This window comes from Mixophyes fleayi, chromosome 3, assembly GCF_038048845.1.
Source record: "Mixophyes fleayi isolate aMixFle1 chromosome 3, aMixFle1.hap1, whole genome shotgun sequence".
NCBI classification, from domain to species: domain Eukaryota; kingdom Metazoa; phylum Chordata; class Amphibia; order Anura; family Limnodynastidae; genus Mixophyes; species Mixophyes fleayi.
Genome location: NC_134404.1, coordinates 144,655,417 through 144,676,410, shown reverse-complemented (window position 1 = coordinate 144,676,410; position 20,994 = coordinate 144,655,417). Strand labels below are relative to the sequence as shown.

At 39.9% G+C, this 20,994-nt stretch overlaps 1 protein-coding gene across 2 annotated transcripts in view; it reads right to left on the bottom strand.

Annotated features, from left to right (window-relative positions):
- Window positions 1–20,994, bottom strand: part of FBXO9 (F-box protein 9) — a 46,414-nt gene that overhangs the window by 10,787 nt on the left and 14,633 nt on the right. For both annotated transcript variants that reach the window (XM_075202502.1, XM_075202503.1), the window contains 7 exons: window positions 17,840–17,897; window positions 9,311–9,410; window positions 8,173–8,303; window positions 7,655–7,769; window positions 4,824–4,942; window positions 3,478–3,568; window positions 3,206–3,301 (listed from right to left, as the gene is read on the bottom strand). In XM_075202502.1, the coding sequence (XP_075058603.1) occupies window positions 3,206–3,301; window positions 3,478–3,568; window positions 4,824–4,942; window positions 7,655–7,769; window positions 8,173–8,303; window positions 9,311–9,410; window positions 17,840–17,897 (710 nt within the window). The remainder of the gene's footprint in view (window positions 1–3,205; window positions 3,302–3,477; window positions 3,569–4,823; window positions 4,943–7,654; window positions 7,770–8,172; window positions 8,304–9,310; window positions 9,411–17,839; window positions 17,898–20,994) is intronic.

Genomic DNA, 20,994 nt, shown 5'->3' with positions numbered 1-20,994 from the left:
TAAAACCCACCTCAGTTTAACTTCATTTATGTCTTAAACAAATGAGAGTGAAGGGATATGAGGAATGTTTATTATTGAAATGTTTGTATGACAAAGTAAGCTTTTTCATAAAAATGCAATTGGAAGTTACAAAAAGAAAAGTATACAATGAACCCCAATCACTGCCAGCTCAGATGATAAAAAATCAAATCCTTTTGCGGGGAGAAAAAAAAACTAGCTTGGTTTTCCTGCAAAACAGGGAACATCTCCATAAATACTCCCTCGCCGTCCTTTGATCTCATTTAAATAATCTCATCCTGCTAATGAAATCTTGTTTTTGAATGTGGGTGCAAAAGTAGGTGCACACATGTGCCCAATTTATATTCATCATCATCATTTATTTATATAGCGCCAACATATTCCATAGCGCTTTACAATTGGGGACAAACATAGTAAACTAATAAACAAACTGGGTAAAACAGATAAAGAGGTGAGAAGGCCCTGCTTGCAAGCTTACAATATATTCAGTAAGGAACACTCCATGATCTTCTAACTGAATAGTGTAAATGTATGCATCCCTGCAGACATTACCATCTTGGCCAGCAAATCCACAAGCTTACCCATAAAGGTGAAAATGTTCATGACACAAAACAGTATATGGACTGTGCTCGCTCAGATATTTCTGCAAGGCTAGCAGCCATTGCAGTGTTTTCAGGAAGGTGAATAGTAAAGGTCTGCCTCCCTTTATCTTTACTGTAGTTATTGACTTGTTTACCAGTAAATTAATGTTATCTTTACTGTGTCAGTGAATCACTGGGAACCAAAGAAATAGGGGGATTGTGTGTCATAATGATTCTAATGTATGCTGTGTAAACAAATACACAGGTTTGCAGCAATGGAAGGGTAAAACTTTGACTAACATTTCAAGAAAAATGTGGGAGGTAATTAGGACATTAGCAAGGACCAACCCTTGCTTTTTCAGTCTGTGTAGGAGTAAAGATCTTAATAGGATGCAAGCAAGGTTCAAACAGTTTTTTATCAATTTAAGAACTGTAAAGAAAAAAGAAAAGTAACTTATGCCAATTACCACAACTACACACTAGGGTGAACCATCTTCTTTAAGATATGGTTTTCGATAAAAGACATACATAGTATTTGCCCATTAAACACAGAGTTCAATATACAGAGATGAATGTACACTACATTTCTATCTGCCTGGTGCCGTTTTTTGCTCATGCAAAATCTGCTTTTATGCAGTAGCTAATACTAGAAACTGGACAGATCAACTACTATTTTTCTGAGTAATTGGACTGGTGTAGTAGACCAGTGCAATTTGAGGTTTTAACAAACACACAGAGTAGTTAGCTCTTCTGCCTCACAGCACTGGAGTCATGAGTTTGATTCCTAACCATGGCCTTATAAATGTGTGCAGTTTGTATGTTCTATTTGTGTTTGCGCGGGTTTCCTCCGAGTGCTCCGGTTTCATCCCACGCTCCAAAAACATACTGGTAGGTTAATTGGCTGCTATTAAATTGCTTTAGTCTCTCTCAGTCTGTGTGTGTGTGTATGTTAGGGGATTTAGATTGTAAGCTCCGATGGGGAAGGGACTGATGTGAGTGAGTTCTCTGTATAGCGCTGTGAAATTAGTGGCGCTATATAAATAGATGATGATAGCTTTGTTATAGCTAGTTTTCTGCAAACTGTATGTGGTTATGATTTTTTCATATCTATTAGTTATTTTAAATTAGTCTATAATACAATGGGGCTTTATGAGAATGTTTCATAACCAATAGACAAATGATACTACAATCACTTCGTCTAAACTAATTTTGTATTCATATTCTATGGATAATTCATATTCTTTGAATAATTTATTCTGTTTTATATAATCTGTTTTTTTTTGAAGATATACATTCTAGACATAACACAGCATAGAGACATCATAATCATCCTACAAAACAGAGCAAGACAAACATAAGAACTCTATACAGTTCAGTCTGCAAAAAGAGTGCACAATATGTAAAACATGGGGGAAAGGGGGAGAGGAAGGGAAGGGTTTGAGCCACAGAATAGTGTGGTATCCAATCAGCAAATAAGGTAGAATGGTGTACAAATGATATAATAGTAATGAACCGTCAGAGCTTGAGCCAGCTATCCCACCAAACATGCCCTAGAGACTGCACAATTTCTTATTTCAAATTTGGTCTCATGTTGCAGAAAGGGGATCAGACTCTTGGGAATCTCTAAAGTCAAACCAACTAGCCCAGGTTGAAACATAATCAGTATAAAGATCAGTACTAAACAGGGAGAGATCATCCATCATCATATAGAAGTCAATTATTTCTATCCACTGTCTAAGAGAAGGGGGAGCAGGGGACCTCCAGTGAATAGGTATGACTGCTGTGGCTGCATTATTCAGATATCATGGGCAGCACGGTGGATAAGTGGTTAGCACTTCTGCCTTACAGCACTGGGGTCATGAGTTCAATTCCCGACCATGGCCTTATCCGTGAGGAGTTTGTATGTTCTCCCCATGTTTGCGTGGGTTTCCTCCGGGTGCTCCGGTTTCATCCCACGCTCCAAAAACATACTGGTAGGTTAATTGTCTGCTAACAAATTGACCCTAGTCTGTGTGTGTGTCTCCGTGTGTGTGTGTGTGTGTGTCTCCGTGTGTGTGTGTGAGTCTCTGTGTCTCCGTGTGTGTGTGTGTGTGAGTCTCTGTGTCTCCGTGTGTGTGTGTGTGTGAGTCTCTGTGTCTCCGTGTGTGTGTGTGTGTGAGTCTCTGTGTCTCCGTGTGTGTGTGTGTGAGTCTCTGTGTCTCCGTGTGTGTGTGTGTGAGTCTCTGTGTCTCCGTGTGTGAGTCTGTGTTAGGGAATTTAGACTGTAAGCCCCAATGGGGCAGGGACTGATGTGAGCGAGTTCTCTGTACAGCGCTGCGGAATTAGTGGCGCTATATAAATAAATGGTGATTATGATGATAATGATGTCTAAGGAGCAATATCTTTTATTGAGAGATTGGTATACTTGTGTGGTTGAGCAGCCAGAAGGAACAGGCCAGAACAAAATATTTGCAAACTTCTTTAATGGAACCAAAAAGAAGAAATTCTACGACAATTCCTAATTTATACTTTATATATACTTTTAAATGTAATTTTGTCACATGCACACAGAATGTTTTTTGGTTCAGACAAAGGGGGGGGGGGGGGGGGGGGGGGAGAGAGTATACCTTGCATTTTTTGTCCTTAAACGAGGTACAATTGTGTGGGGCTCCTCTGGTGTGGTGAGCATGATGATTTGACCATCAGGGAAAAATCTCATATACCTATGGTAAATATATTACAAAAGATTGGTTTGGAGAACACCGAAAGAAGAAAATGAAAAAATCAAATACACAGTTCGTACCATTTTACATGTTAATTAAATGTGGAATTCAAAACGGTTATTTATAACTAATGAAGGTAAAGAATTTAAGAAAAAGAAAATGTTCAGAAAATGTACCTAAAATATTCCACTTGGTGCCAGGCTCGGTAAAATCCATCCAGAGACTGCTCACCCTGGCGGATGTATGTGGTCTTGCTAATATACACACCTGTTTGAAAATCACATCATTCTTATTTTTATATATAACTGTAAATGTGAGATATTTGTAAAAGCTTTTATTTTAATATATACATATTTTCAGCGCATTTTAGAATAAAAAACCCTAAAAAAACATAATGCAGCCTTGAGGGCTTTTGGGGAGCTTTAGTCAACATGCATTTTTGACACAGTGAGATTTCTCAATATAGCTAAAGAAACCTAGTTTCTGTCAGGTTCTCTGGATATAAAATAGATATCTCCTTATAAGTAGCTCCCAATAACTGTGTTCCACAATCTACTAAAAATATATCTGAACCTGTAGATGCTGCTGTATGTCTGCTAAGCTCGGCTGTAGTTGAGCTAGCAAGAAAGTAGGTGGGATGTGTTAGTCGAGTAGTGTGCAACATTTGTTTTAGTTCCAACATCAATTTCCATAAATGTTTACCATTTTATATGCGAGAAGATCTTCATGACTAGATATTGAGGAACATAAAAATGCTTTTCAATCTCTTCTCACAGAGGGGGAATTGGTCAGTGTCAGAAGTTGCCACACTGGTTGCTCCAGCAGCAGCTCACATAAAGAGAGAGGTGAGCTGCCGCCATCTTCCTTTCCAGGCTACAATAGGTTGCTGACGACAACTCTCAGATGGCCTGGCTATAGGCATAGCAGGGCTGTGATTGGCTCCCTGTCCTTTATAGATTCTCTCTGACAGTGATAGCAACTATGCTGCTGATCCTGCTGCTTCTGTATTCCTGGCTCTTGACCTCTGCTTTGTGTTCTGCTCGATTTGACTTTAGGCTAAATTTACTTGATTTCCATGTTCGCTATCTGCTCTGATCTTTAGATTGTCTTACTGGATAATCATTTTCTGCCATCTGCCCTGACCTTGGCTTGTCCCTGGTTATTCTCTTGCTCATAGTCAGCCCTGATTGTGGTTTACAACTCTGACCACAGTTTGTCTGGGACCTTATTTTAGTTTCCAATATCCCTTTCCTAAGCTGAAACTTGGTTAAGTCCCTACAACTGTGATCTCAGGTCATGAGGGCATCCAAGAACCTGCAAGCATATTGTGCTCTATGGCAAAGGTGGAATGTTATAGGTGAAAACTGCATAAGACCCAATCACGTTACTTATGGGGATTCATCTAGTGAACAAATTAGACTAAGAAATTTGACAGAAGCAAAATAAACAAATGTTTAATACCAAGGCCATTAACATGATTATATTAGCATTACCAAGCCGAAAACATAACATTAAGGTATACCATCAAATCGGACACGTGGTCTCTCTAGAAACATCTGCCTCCACGTGGTGTAAGGTACGAGTTTCACACAGTTTCTGCCCCACACTTTCAAGCATGCCAAGCGCCAGATCTCGGGATCCCTGAAACATAAGGGGATGAAAAAACTTGTTGGCGCAATGGTCAGACAGGAGTCTTATTGCAACATGTACATAACTGAACCTTCTATACAGGTTACATGATGAAGTTATACTTAAAAATGAATAATCTCAAATTTTAGCAAAGCCATACCTTCTTATGTCTAAAATATGTCAAAATAGAGACCATGTTATGTATTTTTTAAATTGGTTTTGAAACACCAAAACTCATATTTATTGAGAGACATATACAAAGGCACTTTGCAAACAGTAAAACATACTGACCATTTTGCACTGTACCCAAAAAACTTTATTTTAAAAGTGTTGAGAAACACATGTTGGTGACTTTTCCTTTGGTTGCTACTGATCACCTGGCACTTTCACAGTGTACCAGCTGAAACTAGGTCTTATGATGGTATCCTCATATATATTGTACTATAGTGATCATATATTGTTCATTCCCCTTCCTTTTCTCTTTTGTACGGGTGAGCAGGTTTTACTAATCTGGATATTTCAGCCATCTTTATTCTGGGACTAGAAAAAGAAATCCACCTTCAGAGAGATTCAGGGGAATGGAATCTCTACCCAGAATTTTTTTTATCTGCTCGGTCTATTATACAAGGACAAAAAAATCCTCAGGTGGCTTTCAACAGTATGTTAATTCTCACTTGGCACTTTAGCAGTATTTTTAATTCCTCTGTTTCCCATTCTCCCGTAGGTAACAAACAAGATGAGGCTGTAAGATTTACAGACCATACTTATCACTCTGGTTATGGTATGCAGTTCTCCTCACTCCACCCCACCTTACCTTAATGATAATTTTCCAGGGCTATGTTTGACTATATGAAACTTCAGTCCAAACTCTGGACCGTGCATGTATTCTTCCAGGCAGTAACATTTACTGTTATGTGCATGAAAACATCTAAATTCCTACCATCTCACATCTATTTTGTTTTTGACTTATACAACACAAAAAATATGTACATGTACTAGTGTAGGTGTACTCCAATCCCCTGTGTGACCTCAATCTGGTTTCATACATCTTGCTGAGGCAGTTTTACTCATGGTAACAATATGTTCTGCAAATTGTGTGTGAACTCAGTGCTCTTTCCTGTAAACCCCCATTGCTGGTGTTTTAATTAGGATGATGTGGTGCTACAGACTGTACCATATTCCCCGGATGAGGTGAGAGCTCTGAAATACTCATACACAGGACACTTTTTCAGGAAGCCACACTCTATTTTCATGTCCTTTTTCCACTAGTGAAAAGACCTGTCAGGGCTCTATCTTATTGATATAATACATTTTGCTTATTCCTGGTCATTCAGTTCCTTTATGTTACCGCTCACTCCACTTGCTCTATGAACATTCCCTCAGTGCTATGCAAGGTTTCAAATGAGTAGATTTGTTATGCACTCATTTGGTCGTCTTTATAGATGTTTTCTACATTTTAGACTTCACTACACATCAACACAAGCACATTGCAGTTTCTCTTTAAATGTTCCATTCTGCTTTTTTTGTCCAACCCTATTTATTTATTATTTAGACTGCTTTACCACGTTCCCAACATGTGACAGGTTGATCCATTAAAGGAAAGAGATTTATGCTCGCCGTTAAATCTTTCTCATCGGCCCACACTGTCAGTGCAGTTAATCAACATTGTAGAGATTAAGCATAAATCTAATTTCCCTCCTTCAGATGCCTTTCATTTAATGGCTTGTATATGTCCTTTTACAGCTTTTGTAAGATACACTGCTTACATTTACATTTTTTTAATTCCGGTGGAAAACTCTTTTCAAAGCAAACAGCAGAGCTGTGCCAAATTCCAGGAAAATTACACATAAATAGAGCAAATAAGTCACAAACTCCAGATGAAGGAAAAAAATTCTCCAAAAATATTATACACTTTGGCTGGAATAAAACCAATGCCATTCTTCCTTCATCTGACTGAGTTGTGGCTTCTTGGTTCTTTTTGTGTGTAATCTATATTACTGGAACCACGGGAGGAGGTTCTGCAATAAGCCTGGCCTAATGATCATATGGGTGAATATGATTGAATAGAAGGGTTGCAACATGACATTCCTGGACAAAAAAAATAGAACAAATCTGATTATATAAATACATGGCTGAAAAGCAAAGGAGGATAAAGTAATGTACTTTGTATACTAAAGGTTGCACGGGGGCATACACAAGCTATTAAACTAATCTGACAATGGAAACCCGCTAAGAAATGCACAGTATTAAACACTAAACCCCAAGATCTAATTTTAAAGTCGAGAATCATAGGTAAAATACAATCTTAATTGTAAACCTGTAAACATTCCAATCCAGCTTTGTTGAAAAGTTAAGTATTACCTCAATACTCGATTGCATAAAGTTAATACCACTATCACATCTTTAAGGTCTTAACTGGATCCAATACAGGTTAACAGTCTAAGCTGTTGTGACATCACTGCCCAACCTTGTTTATATTTCCACACAGAACATATCTGCAGAGAAACCTGCAGATCTGTCACTCACGTCCTACGTGCTCTTCAGAGAAGCATCTAATTCCTCAAAAATTTGCAACCTATATACATTATTCAGCTCTCTAATACTAAGCCCCTACTTAATATTAATGTCAAATAGTCACTTTATTTGCTCTTTAAAGGAATATAGTTATTTTTATACACAAATGCACCTGCACACGTACAATGTTATTATTCTCGAGTGGAATACCTTGCACAGATATAAAAGCCCTTGCAGACCAACGATAGTTGCTCTAATGATCGGAGATCAAGCTCACTGGAAACCACCCAACGGAAAATATACATCAGCACCTCCATAGGGAGCACTAAGGCACACAGAAAGAAAAACAGAAAACATTTCACACTACAGAAAGTCATTCGCCTGCAATACCATTGTAAGGTTTAGTAGCACTGCATAATCTTCTCCTTAAGCATACACAGATGGTAAACTGAAGCAAAATAAACAATACTACATTAAAGTGTACTGCAACCTTCTCTGGTTAGGAAGTGCAAGTGAGATTTCATTGTGTTGCTTATTATCAAACAGAACGCCCCTGGTTAGATTTATAGGGCATGTGTGACACTAAGTGGTCACTTTTCATGGACCAAGCTTACTGGGCATGCCAAAACATTTTCATTATGTTCTGAGAAAAGTATTGAAATAGCGGTAGTACTATAGAGACTGCATGAAAGTCATACAACTGGAAAAACAAGAAAGCTAAAACACACCTGAAATATTAGCCTGGCTGACATCGTACTCTGGCTGGCACAATTTAAGCGAGGACTCTTGAAATGTCAGTTGCTGCTGAAAATATGATAACAGATCAGCCATCTTGCTGTCGTCATTGGCATCTTCCATGCTGTAAGCGATAATTAACACAGATAATGGGGTTTATATGTAAAACAAGAAGCTCATGAGAAACACATTCTGTCTGTTAAACAATCAAATGTTTCCCTGATTGCAGAATAATATGCATATGAACATTATTGAGGGACATTAATGAATGTGGTTCCACATGTAAAAGAGGTGGTGTTGCCTATAGCTACTTGTCATTTGTTTTTATTTTCTAAACTGTATTAAAAACTACAAAACCTAATTGGTTGCTATTAGCACCATCTACACTCTAGTGTTACTTGTAGAACAGGTTTCATATCTGATATGTTAAAATAATATTTCCTCAGGCAACATACTAGGATATGTCAAATGAAGGAAAGTTAATTAGAATCCAAATAGGAATTAAATTGAGCAATATACTTATGTTTAAAAAAAATGTCTAATTTTTCTACCTTTGTGTTGCTTTTGATTTTAGGTTATAAGCACACGGTGTTAAGTAATTAAGTCTCATCTGTTATGCTTTTTGACAGGTAAATAAAAGGTTACTCAGAGATCATTGATCATCTCTGTGGAGAGGGGCAAGGAAATAGTAGAACATGTTCTACTTTCCCTAATCCCTGCTCTGTCACCCACTTTGACAACACGTACATGTGCACTGCACGGTCATCTCTCTATAGAGCCAATTGAGAATTGTTGTTTTCCTATAGGAATCACTGCTGTAAATGACGCATTGTATTATTAATAGGCATGAATACACCACTATAACAGTTTACAAGGGAACAATTAAATACCCCACATTCAAGCATTTACCTGTATAGCAGACCTCACAAATTAAAGCAGAGTGATTAATAAATTATGATCAGATCAGTGAAGGACACTTCTTGAACATTAGAAAATTACAAAAGATTTAACAATAAAAAACAGACAAAATGAAAGCTATAGTTATAAAGCCAAAAATATCTTGATTAAAAAACACAATTGAAAATATTACATGGAATAAAAATACACTAAATGTATGTTTTTGGTACATACAATTTTTTTCCTACTCCTTCACCATCCGGAGACCAGTTGTAATTAATTTTAAACTCAATGTCGGGCACAAGCTGCATGGCTCTACGATAAAACTTGATTGCTATAAAAATACAAGAGAATAAAGTAAGCTCAATACATTTTAGGTAATACATAGAACATAACAGCTCTTACCGATCAATTCATTTTGTGTATGAAGTGCTTCCTGGAACACAGAACTAGTGTACATAAAAGAGAGGCTATAGAACTTTGACCTGATTACACATTGAACTTAATGAGGGCAGTATGAACTTCTCTCAGAGTCAGGTGGTTCTTAAGCCGGTGAGTAATCAAGAATTACATTTTCCCTTACAATACTTTCTATAGTAAAACTCTGTGGCATTTTTATTAAAACGCTTCAACACATCTAATGTATATTTTAATATTAAGTAATCCTATTTCTTTACATTAATTAGGTTTCTATTTATTTTATGAAATACAATGATTTCCAATACAGCATACCTCTACAATTGAATGTTTCCCAATGACCATTTAAATCTTAAAGTGTAATTCAAAGAAAAAAAAAAAAGCACTGATATAAAGTGCATTTGAACATCAACATTTATTTATACAGCACCAGTATATTCCATAGCACTTTATAATTGGTAATGTGCACTTATAACAAACAGTCACAGGCACCCATTTTGTGGGCTTAACCAATATTTATGATAATATAGACTATTGGCTTTACAGGGACCAGCGACATAATTAAAACTTTTCCATTAATATTCATGAGGCATAAATTAGGCATAAAAAAAGGGAGTACGCAGGAATCTACAATCTGCAAACTCTTTTTATTCTAGGAAACAAGGAACTGCCACCTACCAACTGTGCCCTCCCTCTCTCCCAATAGTGTTAGCCTAAGATCAGGCATTCCAAGGAATCAGTAACGGGAAATGTGAACCTCGCAGAGGAATAACAAATGTGTAATGCCATCTGCTATATTCTGCTGGAAGAGGCACATGTGAGTTGGCTGAATCCAGTTGCCATAATTTTATTACTCCCCTTGCCAAATACACCTACAAATACAGATAGAATAGCCAGTACATGGTGGTTGCTTTTTTTTTTTTGTAAATAGGGGCTTAAACATGCCACTATGCACAAGCTCAGTTCAATGGGATCTGTAACAAGGTCAAATTCAATAACTGGCTGATTCTGCTAATATGTATTTGTTCTACCTTTGAGAATAATATGGTAGTCATATTAGTAGTCTGGTACGGCGCTGCAGCTCTTTAGTGGTACCTTATAAACAAAAGATAATAATAATAATAATAATAATAATAATAATAATAATAATAATATATAACCTCTGTCTGTTTTATCCAGTTTGTTTACTACTTTGTTTGTCCCCAATTGTAAAGCACTACGGAATATGTTGGCGCTATATAAATAAAAATTAATGATGATGGGTCCATAATATGTATAAGGAGCCATTCAGCACCTCTGCCAGACAGTGTGAAGGCCAATAAAGTAGCTTCATAGCGAGTAAGATTATCAATAAGGAGATGTTGTCAAGGGACTCTAGGGATGACAGTAAAATGTCAAAATCCCATGTACTTCAGAACTTGGGTACTACTGCCCCGGAAAGGGACTCCTCTTTTATTAGCGTCATGTAAAGTCATCCTTCCGTCAACTTAGGAAATTGGATGCTGTAATATCTACGGGTGGACGTTGCCAAGCCCTCATAAAACTTTTAGCCAAGAAATAGCGAGCTGAAGTGACCTCTTAGAAAGATGAGGGTATCTGTTATGGTCTTTCTGCTAAGCACTGATTTCATGAACAATGCTGAGGTATTTGGATGTAGTACATGGGCTGAGGGAATCTTATAATTAATTTTGGGTAGGGGAAGCTAATGGCCCCTTTATTAGCAACCCAGCAGTACCACAATCAACATTGACGGGGGCAGCTTGTGCAGGATTGGAATTACAATGCGTCCATCCTTTATGCTCCTAGGGACCACAATCTGGTCTCGAAACTTGGGATCTGAGCATTGGAGGAGGATTACCAAAAAGGTCTACCTGTGGATTTCCATATGTCTGCCCAATTTTCTGGCTGTTAAAAAGGCAAAACTCTGAAAGAGTCTCTGAGACAAAGAATATTCTAACTTGCTCTGCTCTCCTTTTGTTTGGTTGTATTAAATTAGTTGTCTTAGCAAGGCCCACTTCCAGATCTCTTCGGATGCAAAGGTTTTTACGCTTGTCAACAACTCCTAAGTTTGATGGCAATCCTAAAGCTTGCAGAGGCTTTCTGAATCAATGTCTCATTCAATTTGAAATGCTTCCATTTAATTTTCTTTCCTCAAGGATTAAAGTTGCATATATTATTTCTCTTTTATCTGGACAAGCTTTGGCCTGGGCTTCCCCTCTGTGGGAACGGAATGATAATCTTTATAATGACTGTTCTACTTTTAGGAGAATTTTTGATGAACCAGGACGGGTCATTTCTTCAGCTTCCAGGAGCCCTTCATCGGGAGATTTCTTTCCTTGTTCTACCTTTGGCTACTTGTCCGATTGTTCTAGATTTACCATGGCTTCACCTTCACTCACCACAATTAGATTGGCCTTCTTCTCAATTACTGTATGGGGGAAAGCCTGTAAGCCTGTACAGGGAGATGTCTTACCCAAGTTGAGCCTTTGAGTACTCTACATGCATCAGACTCTAAAATGACGTTGCCACCACAATATTCTTCGTTTGCTGATGTTTTTAATAAATCTAATGCTGAACGGTTGCCTCCTCATCGTCCATGGGATTGTCCCATTGATCTAATTCTGGATAAAATGCCACCCACAGGACGTGTCTATCCATTTTCTTTGCCTGAAACAGAGGCTACAACTAATTACATTAAGGAAAATCTACAAAGAGGCTTTATTAGACCTCTCCAGCTGGAGCTGGGTTCTTTTTTGTAAAGAAAAAAGATGGAACACTCCACCCCTGTATTGATTATAGAGGTTTGAATAACATCACTTTAAAAATCCGATTTCCTATTCTATTAATTACTGAGTTATTTGATTTTATCAAGGGTGCCAAGATTTTTTCCAAGTTACGTTAATGAAATTTTTCGTGACTTGTTGTATTTGTCTGTAGTAGTGCACTTCGATGATATACTAATTTTTTCTAAGGATCTCCAGTCTCATCGTCTCCAAGTTACTGAAGTTCTTTCTTGCTTACAGAAAAATAATTTGTATTTTAAACTGAAAAAAATACTCCTTTGAAGCAGCCTCTGAATTACCTTTTTTTTTAGGGTATATTGTGTTTGGAACTGGCCTGCGGATGGATCCTGAAAAAGCTTTTTGGGTTTTGTCAATTATTACAGCCATTTTATTTCTGGATATTCTACTATTGTGGTTCCATTAGTGGCCCTTACCAAGAAAGGTGGCCTCCAGAAGCTCTTGAAGCATTTTCTTTTCTCAAGACGACTTTTTCTGCTGCCCCTGTTCTAAAGCAACCTGATCTCTCCTTGCCATTTTTTTTCTTGAAGTTGATGCATCTACGATGGGAGTTGGAGCTCTCCTTTCACAGAAGTTTATTCAGGGGAAATTTTATCCTTGTGCTTTCTTTTCCCGTAAATTTTTACCAGCAGAGAGGAATTATTCCATTGGGGATAAAGAATTATTGGCTAATTTTGCCAGTCAGTGGATGCGGAGGATCTGGGGGTAAATGTATCAAGGTGCGATTATGCAAATCCAGCGATTTTCTCAGGAGAGTTAAAACTGGCTGATGTATGAAGCCGAGATTTCATGTAAAATCGCCAGTGTTTCTGTCAAAATTGCTATTTCCAAAATCGATAGAGATCAAAGTCCGGACTGTTTGCCACTCTAGCTATACAAGTCTCAAATGTATGAAGCTGCGATTAAGCAAACTCTCCCGAGTTTGCTTTAAAAATCGCTACATACAATACGCTGCATCCTTGCAGCATGATTGTAAACACATCACTGTTACCCTGTCCCTACCTGTAGAGCCGGAGGTCTAGCAGCTGTCAAATGTTTAAAAGTAGATAAAAGGGGTTTTTTTGTTGTTGTTTTTTTTAAAAAAAAAAGTGTGGACTACCCCTGTCTGAGCACAATTAACCTACTGCTGGTTACATGAAAATCGGGGAAAACATTTGCGTGGGGTCCCCCCCCGATTTTGACATAACCAGCACTAGACAAATCAGCCTGGGGTGGGTGGCACTATGGCAGGGGGACACGCAGCAGGGATCTCCCTGCCATAATGACTAACCAACCCCAGGCTGTCAGCTGGATTCCCTAGGGAGTGGGGTTCGCCGGAAAAAAAAATGAGCGGGCACCCCCTCTAGGGACACCCAGCCCAGTGCTAAAAGCACTAGAGATCTTCCTACACCACTGGGCGATGGGTGTAGAGTAATAACGGCGATAGAATGTATAAAAAAAAAAAAAAAAAAAGACGCCATTTTGTTTTGTGGAACTAAAAGTCCCAGCCAGCCCGGGCTGCCATAAACAGTGTGGGCATGCTGATGTTTGTGCAACTACAAGCCATACCCATGGCAGCCAGGGCATGCTGGCACATGGAGAACCACAAGTGCCAACATGCCCTGATACCCATGGCTGGCTGAGACCTGTAGTTCAACCAAGCAAAATGTTTACAAAATCACAAACACCCTCTTTAAAGCCACATACATTTAATAAAAATAAAACCCAAATAAATACAATACACACCCACATAAATTTATTAAAAATAAGAAAACCTCCAAATACTGACCAATCTGAATTCTGCTTCTTTCGTCAGCAGCTTTTAATCCAAAAATGCTTGAAAACCATGTCCAATTATATTTGGAATTCCAAAGTCCAGGCCTGAACCATGTCCCAAATATTTTGCAATTCCAAAGTCCAGCTTGAAATGTCCCAAATAAATTGTAATTCCAAAAGTCCAGCTTGAAATGTCCCAAATAAATTGTAATTCCAAAAGTCCAGCTTGAAAAGTCTCTGCTTGCAAATATATTCTGTTCTTCTTGGCCAAAGAACCCCTTGTGGCTTGCAGTCTTCTTTTCTTCAGTCCAGGAGGGGCCCCATATTTGTACTCCAAATGCGGAACATGCTTGAAAAAAATAATAAACCCAGTTTACAGACGATGCAAACTTCTGTTTGTACAGTGTACAAGCAAACCGACGCTACTGAATAGAATCCAGCCACAAGGTCTATTTATAGTCTATGGGGATTTCCCATGCTGTGATGGGTATTCCCCATAGACTATGGGGAATACTGGGGTACCTCGTTGAGAGGTCAGTCCTCTGCCCCCAGGTGAACGTATAGCAGAAGTAGGGGCGCTGTTAGGCGAGGATCCGCTAGACCGGTTGATAAACCCAGAGTGTTACAGACTTCCTCCTGGGGAACCTATGGTGGAGGACGAATCTTCTTCACTTCCAAAGCCAGTGGTGGGCATCCACCACGGATGTTTGGATACGGGGAATTATGTCCCAGGGCTATGTTGTAATCCTAGTCCAATTTTCACCGCAGAGGTTCTTCACCACGGCCCTTCCCTTTTGTCCCCTCAGGCGCAGGGCACTTCAGGAAGCCATCCAGAAGTTGCTGGCAGCCGGGGTTATCGTCCATGTCCCTCAGTGGGAAAGAGGTCAGGGGTTTTACTCCAACCTCTTCCTGGTGTCAAAACCGGAAGGGACATCTGTCCCATTTTAAATCTGCAGTCTCTAAACAAGCAGGTAAGACTTTAAAAATTTAATAGTCAGAATGGAGCAGGAAGAGTCCTTAGCCTCCATAGACATCAAGGATGCCTACCTTTAAGTTCCAATATGAACGGGACACCAGAGTTTTCTCCGCTTTGTGGCAAGTAGCTCCCACTTTCAGTTTAGGGCCCTACCTTTTGGTCCAGCGACCGCGTCCCGAGTGTTCACCAACATCATGGAGGGGCTTCTACGACAGAGAGGAGTCAAGATAATTCCTTATCTGGATGATCTCCTCCTGAAAGCTCCATCGGCATCGCTCTTAACACATCACATCCAGATCACAATTCAGTTTCTGGAAGCACACGGCCAGGTTCTGAACTTACCCAAGTCATCTCTCATTCCGGCGCAGCAGATGCGATTCCCGGGACTCATATTCAACACATTGGCCCAGAGAGCATATTTAACTGCGCAAAACTAGGTCCCTTCTGACACAGAGAAGTCTTTCTCCTTATTTGCACTAAGCTCCTGGGAACGATGGCATCAGTGTTCGAGGTACCTTTTGCGCAATTTCCTTCACACCCTCTTCAGAGGGAGATTCTTCAGAAGTGGTCAGGTTCCCAGGTACATTTAGACAGGCAGATCATCTGCCTGTCGAGACCCACTCGCCTTTCCCTGGCGTGGTGGTTATCCAGACAGAATCTGGAAAGAGGACAGTCTCTTCGAACCTGGTCATGGACCTTGGTTACAACAGACGTAAGTCTGTTATGTTGGGGTGGGGTAACAGGGTCCCTGAGATTCCAGGGTCTCTGGTCCCCCCCAGGAAACCACACTCCCTATCAAGTCTTCTGTCATGAAGACCTCTACAGATTCAGTCAGACAATGTCATGGCCGTGGCTTACATAAATCACCAAGGCAGAACTCACAGCGTAGGGGCCATGCTGGAGACAGCCAGGATTTTTCGCAGGAGGAGATTGGTACCCTAATCAAGGCCAGAAAGATATCTTCCTCGGCTATATATATATCATTGAATTTGAAAGGCATACATTCTTTGGTGTGAATCCCAGAGTTTCCACACATCTAGGTTTAGCCTTCCTCGACTGTTAGCTTTCTTGCAGGCTGGCCTGGATAAGGGGCACCACCATGGGTCTCTTAAGGTTCAGGTCTCGGCATTCTCCATTTATTTTCAGCACAAGCTAGCGGCCTACAGGGATGTTCAGACATTCCTTCAGGGGGTTCTCCACATGCAACCCCCCCTTCATTCATCCTGTGGAGCCTTGGGGCCTCAATTTGGTGCTCAATACATTTACCCGAGTTTCACTTGAACGTCCAGATTCAGTTGATTTACGACATCTTACTTGGAAGACTGTGTTTCTTTTGGCTTACGCTTCAGCTCATAGGGTTTTGGATTTTGGAGCGCTCATCTGCACTCCTCCATTCCTGACTTTCCATGAGGATAGAGCGGTGCTTCGTACCAACTCTTCTTTTGTTCCGAAGGTAGTGTCCAGATTCCATTTAAATCAAGAGATTGTGGTCCCCGCTTTTCGTCCTTCTTCAGATGACTTGCTACATTTACTGGATGTGGTCCGTGCTCTTCAACGTTATGTTGACTGCACAGCCTCAATCCCTAAGACTAAGGATCTCTTTGTTCTTTATGATGCGCATAAGCAGCGTTGGCCAGCTTCCAAACAGTCTGTTGCTCGCTGGATTACTTCCACCATTCAGTTGGCTTATGTGCGGGCCTGTCCCGGTGACTTTGAGAGCTCATTCTGCCAGGATTGTTGGTGCTTCTTGGGAAGCGCGTCATGGCGCTTCAGCGGAGCAGTTGTGCAGAGTGGAGACGTGGTCGTCTGTCCATACCTGTTCAAGATTTTATAGGATACAGGGCTTCGCATCCGCGGATGCAAGCTTTGGGTGCAGGGTATTGCGCTGTCATTCAAGAGCAATCCCTCCCTTAGAGAAAGCTTTGGTATGTGCCCAATGTCTTGCAGTGTCCCTCAGTGGTAGGAAAGAGAAAAGAAGATTTTTACTCACTGTAAAATCGATTTCTTCGACTCCATTGGGGGAAAGTGCGCACCCTCCCTTGCTCTGTAAAAGGTTCTGTTGGTAAGTTTTAAGGTTATATTTCTGCCCTGCTGGCCTTTTTCTCATATGCTTGGTTAGTGCCTAAACTCCTAGTCCCAACTACTACACCCAATGTGTCGCAGTGTCCCCCAATGGAGTCAGAGAAATCGATTTTAAGGTGAGTAAAAACTCTTCTTATCGTTGCAAAGAGGAAATATTGTTTTCTTCAATGCAGCAAAGCATGTTGCTTCATTCACCTGATGTAACTTAATTCCAAGTTCCTGCAAGAAAAATGTACATGCTGGGCATTTGAAATCCCTTATTGGATAAATTATGTGGCAGCGAGAGAAAAGGCAGTGACTGCTTTTGGAACAAAACAAGAAGTACTAAGATTTTAAAAATAAAAAGGTAAATACTAAAAGACAGCTTTACAGTTACTGTAAAATGTATGAATTTTTTACAAATAAAATCATAGACACCTTAAAGGATTTGAAAGCTGAAGGGTGACAATAATACAAGAAAAGGAAGAGGAAGGAAATTGAAAATAAAAATACTATTTCAAACTGTGCTTATATGAATGATTGCTAAATGCTGACATTCGTCTTAAATAGCTGGGCAATATACAAGAACCATGTAGGCATGGTAGCTATCTTTTTTGCATAGATGTGCAAACTGACAAGAGAATTAGTCTGCCAATTTCCCACACCATTTTATCCAATCCCTATTTTCCTTAGAACAATAACTGATAAAACACAGTGCAGTGATTACATTATATACATGAATTAAACAAATACCTTCATAGAGAGCCCCATTTTGCTCTTGTTCTGCAGCTTGAAGAAAAAGTTCTCTTGCCTGTATGGGAAGAAGTGGGTAAAAACATTAAAAATAAATACTTATGTCAAGAGACACTAGAAGCATAGTTTAAACCCCCCCTGCCACCTGTGTTTGTATATATTTTTGTATCATGTTGTGTCTTGGTTCTCTGTTTTCTGTATATGTAATGTACGGCGCTGCGGACCCTTTGTGGCGCCTTATAAGTCAAAGATAATAATAATAATGCTCACATTTATAAGAAAATAAAAAATATAAAAACACATAATACCAGTCATACTAACAAGGACAACATGCTTTTAAAGTTATAGCTACTTAAAGTTTTGTTAACGGTGCCAAGTGGAAACATAGGTAGGAAAATAATGAGAAAATTGCAGCACAGAGGCTTCATCCATGCAAGAACACATATGGTGACATACATTAAAAATACTGAATTACTGGAACACACAAGCACGGTTTCTAATTTAGTTCCTTTCTAGCTACTGTACTATCACAAGCTCTTTTTGATAGGACAAAAAATTATGCAATAAAAAAATAGCACAAAATGAATGGACATTACTAATTATGCAAATTACACATCAAAATATTGCTCTATTTAAGGAGTTCCACCTAAAACTGCAAAGCTGCACTACCATCTTGGTTCTGTAGCACAAAACCAGCAAATAAATAAAGCTCAACATTTGGATGGAGCTGGAAGAAATTACCAATAACAAACTGCAATCTCCTTGGTGACCCCTAATATCCCTACAATTTACAGTAAGGTATGCATTATTCCCAATATAGCAGGTCCCTCAAAAGGAACACTACCTTAATAAAGACTTGTACATAAGCCTTGAAACAATAGGATTTTTGTCCCTTTTCTCTGAACTCATAGATTGTAAGCAGGGCCCTCCTACATCTCTGTCTGTATATATTACCCAGTGTTGTTTTATTACTGTTTGTTCTCAATTGCAAAGCGCTACGGAATTTGCTGGCACTATATAAATGTTGAAATTGATGAATCCAAAGAGAGACACTTGAACACTAGGTTAACCAGTGGGAAGCTGGAGCATTGGGCACCTGCAAATTTACTGCTAAATTAAAGCTCCTCCCTCTCTATACCCCATTGGCTGCTTTCCAATCCTCAGTACTTTTCTAACAAAGCCCCAAAGGACAGCAACAGGAGTACAGAACAAAAGGTGGGTTTGCCCAGCTAGGAAGACCAACTAGGGCAGGGATGCTGAATGGATCTCACCTCCCCCAGGGCCCAGCATCAAAGATGGCTACTGTACACAGACGGTCCTTTTACCCAGCCAGTGCCTAGTGAAAGCTGAAAGGAAGCCCATACCTGGACACAGTGTCTAACTAGAAACAAGGGCACCCCCCTTACCCAGTCCTGGTGTCAGGGACTGGATCGCAAACACTAAACCACTTCCATTGTTACCGTGCCTCTGATGGCACTGGAAGCATGGGGATCACCAGTCACTATTTCCAGCAGGAGCAGGTAGCAGTAGGGTCTATCTCTCCCCACCCCCCCACTCTTGAAAAGACTGAGAATTGGAAAACAGTCAATGGTGTATAGAGGGGAGGAGCTTTAATGTAGTTATAAATTTGAAAGTGTCCAATGCTCCAGCTTTCGCACTTTCTCTATCATCCATGGTGGACACTGGAGTTTACTTCAGTGTCCACCATGGATGATAGAGAGACACCTGTTAAAACCATATATATTTTAACAGAGCGTTACAAGCATGTTCACAAAACATAAATAGAAAGCATTAAAGTTCGTGAATGCTGTAGGTAATATTGACATTAACTTGATGCAGAGCAATGAATGCTTGTCAGAAAGCGAGTGTTTATGGGTCCAAACGCTTGCATTATTTTTTGGACTATCAATGTTAAACGGTGTTTAGCAGGCTTTAAAAACACATATTGACTGCCTGATTTAAAGCCTATGAGCCTGATTTTAAGGTAGGAGCAAAGCAAAGAAAAGGAGCAAATTTGCACAATGGCAAAACTCTAAACGTCAGTGTTCAAGTGTCCCCCATGGATGCTAGAGAAACACCTGTTAGGGGGGAGGTGAATGTAAAATGTAGGGACAGATTTATAGTTGGGATATGGCATGTCATAGATAAACTTTAATTTCAGTGTAAAAATAAAGCTATCAAGTATTTGTGTGCTACATGAAAAGACAGCCAGCATTTTTCTTGCATGCAAAAAAATAAGTCAATCTGTACCCCTTGCACTGTAACATGGTTTGTCCAGGTGCAAAATTTGCTCCTTTTCTTTGCTTCTAACTCAAAATCAGGCTCTATATGTACAAGCCTTAAGAAGAAGGCTGCAGCTTATTGCATCGTTTCATTTGATTTTTGAACTGAACTAAAAATCTCATTTAATGATGGAACAACATTGCTCCAATTCTGCAGTGTGCATGCACGCATGACTAGCAGTACCCATAGATCTCTATGGAGTGTGCAGACTCACAAACTTTTCAGCCGATGGTTATGACAGATAAAGAGCACAGATCTGAAGGTAAATCGTGTAAAATGTGTTGAGTGTGTACACATGAATCGGCATGCTGATTGGGATTAGTTTTTTTTTTGCTCATTGATAAAATCGTTAAGGACATCGCATTGGGAGAAATTTTGTTTAGTGTGTACCAAGCCTAACATTGCCTCATGGAAATGCTGCATCAAAGGCAAATATAACTTATCACCTTAGTTAACTTCACCCAAAGTAAAACATTTTAAGATGATGAAAATACCAAAATAGCGGTTCGCGGGTGGCACTCGCACCGGAGTCTAGAAACACAGCGCCTCTCCCTCGTTGTGGACCTGGGTCAGGGCAATATACAGCTCTGTCCCATCGAGGCCCTCTGGACACCGCTTCTCCCGGCAGCGACAACCAGAAGTCCCTGGCTCCCGCACTTCCGGTTTACAGGTGGCGCTTGGGCTGGAGTAGCGACGAGCAGCGCACCTAGCATCCACTGTGGAACTTGTCCAGTGCCCCCCTCTCAGGTCAGTGCACGGCTGTGCTCCATTGGGGGTGTCTGCAGGGAGCCCACACTAAATATTAATCAGGGTCCCTTGGGATCAATATACAAATGTGCCAGCGTGGAATATACTGAAAGGGCATACAAGTT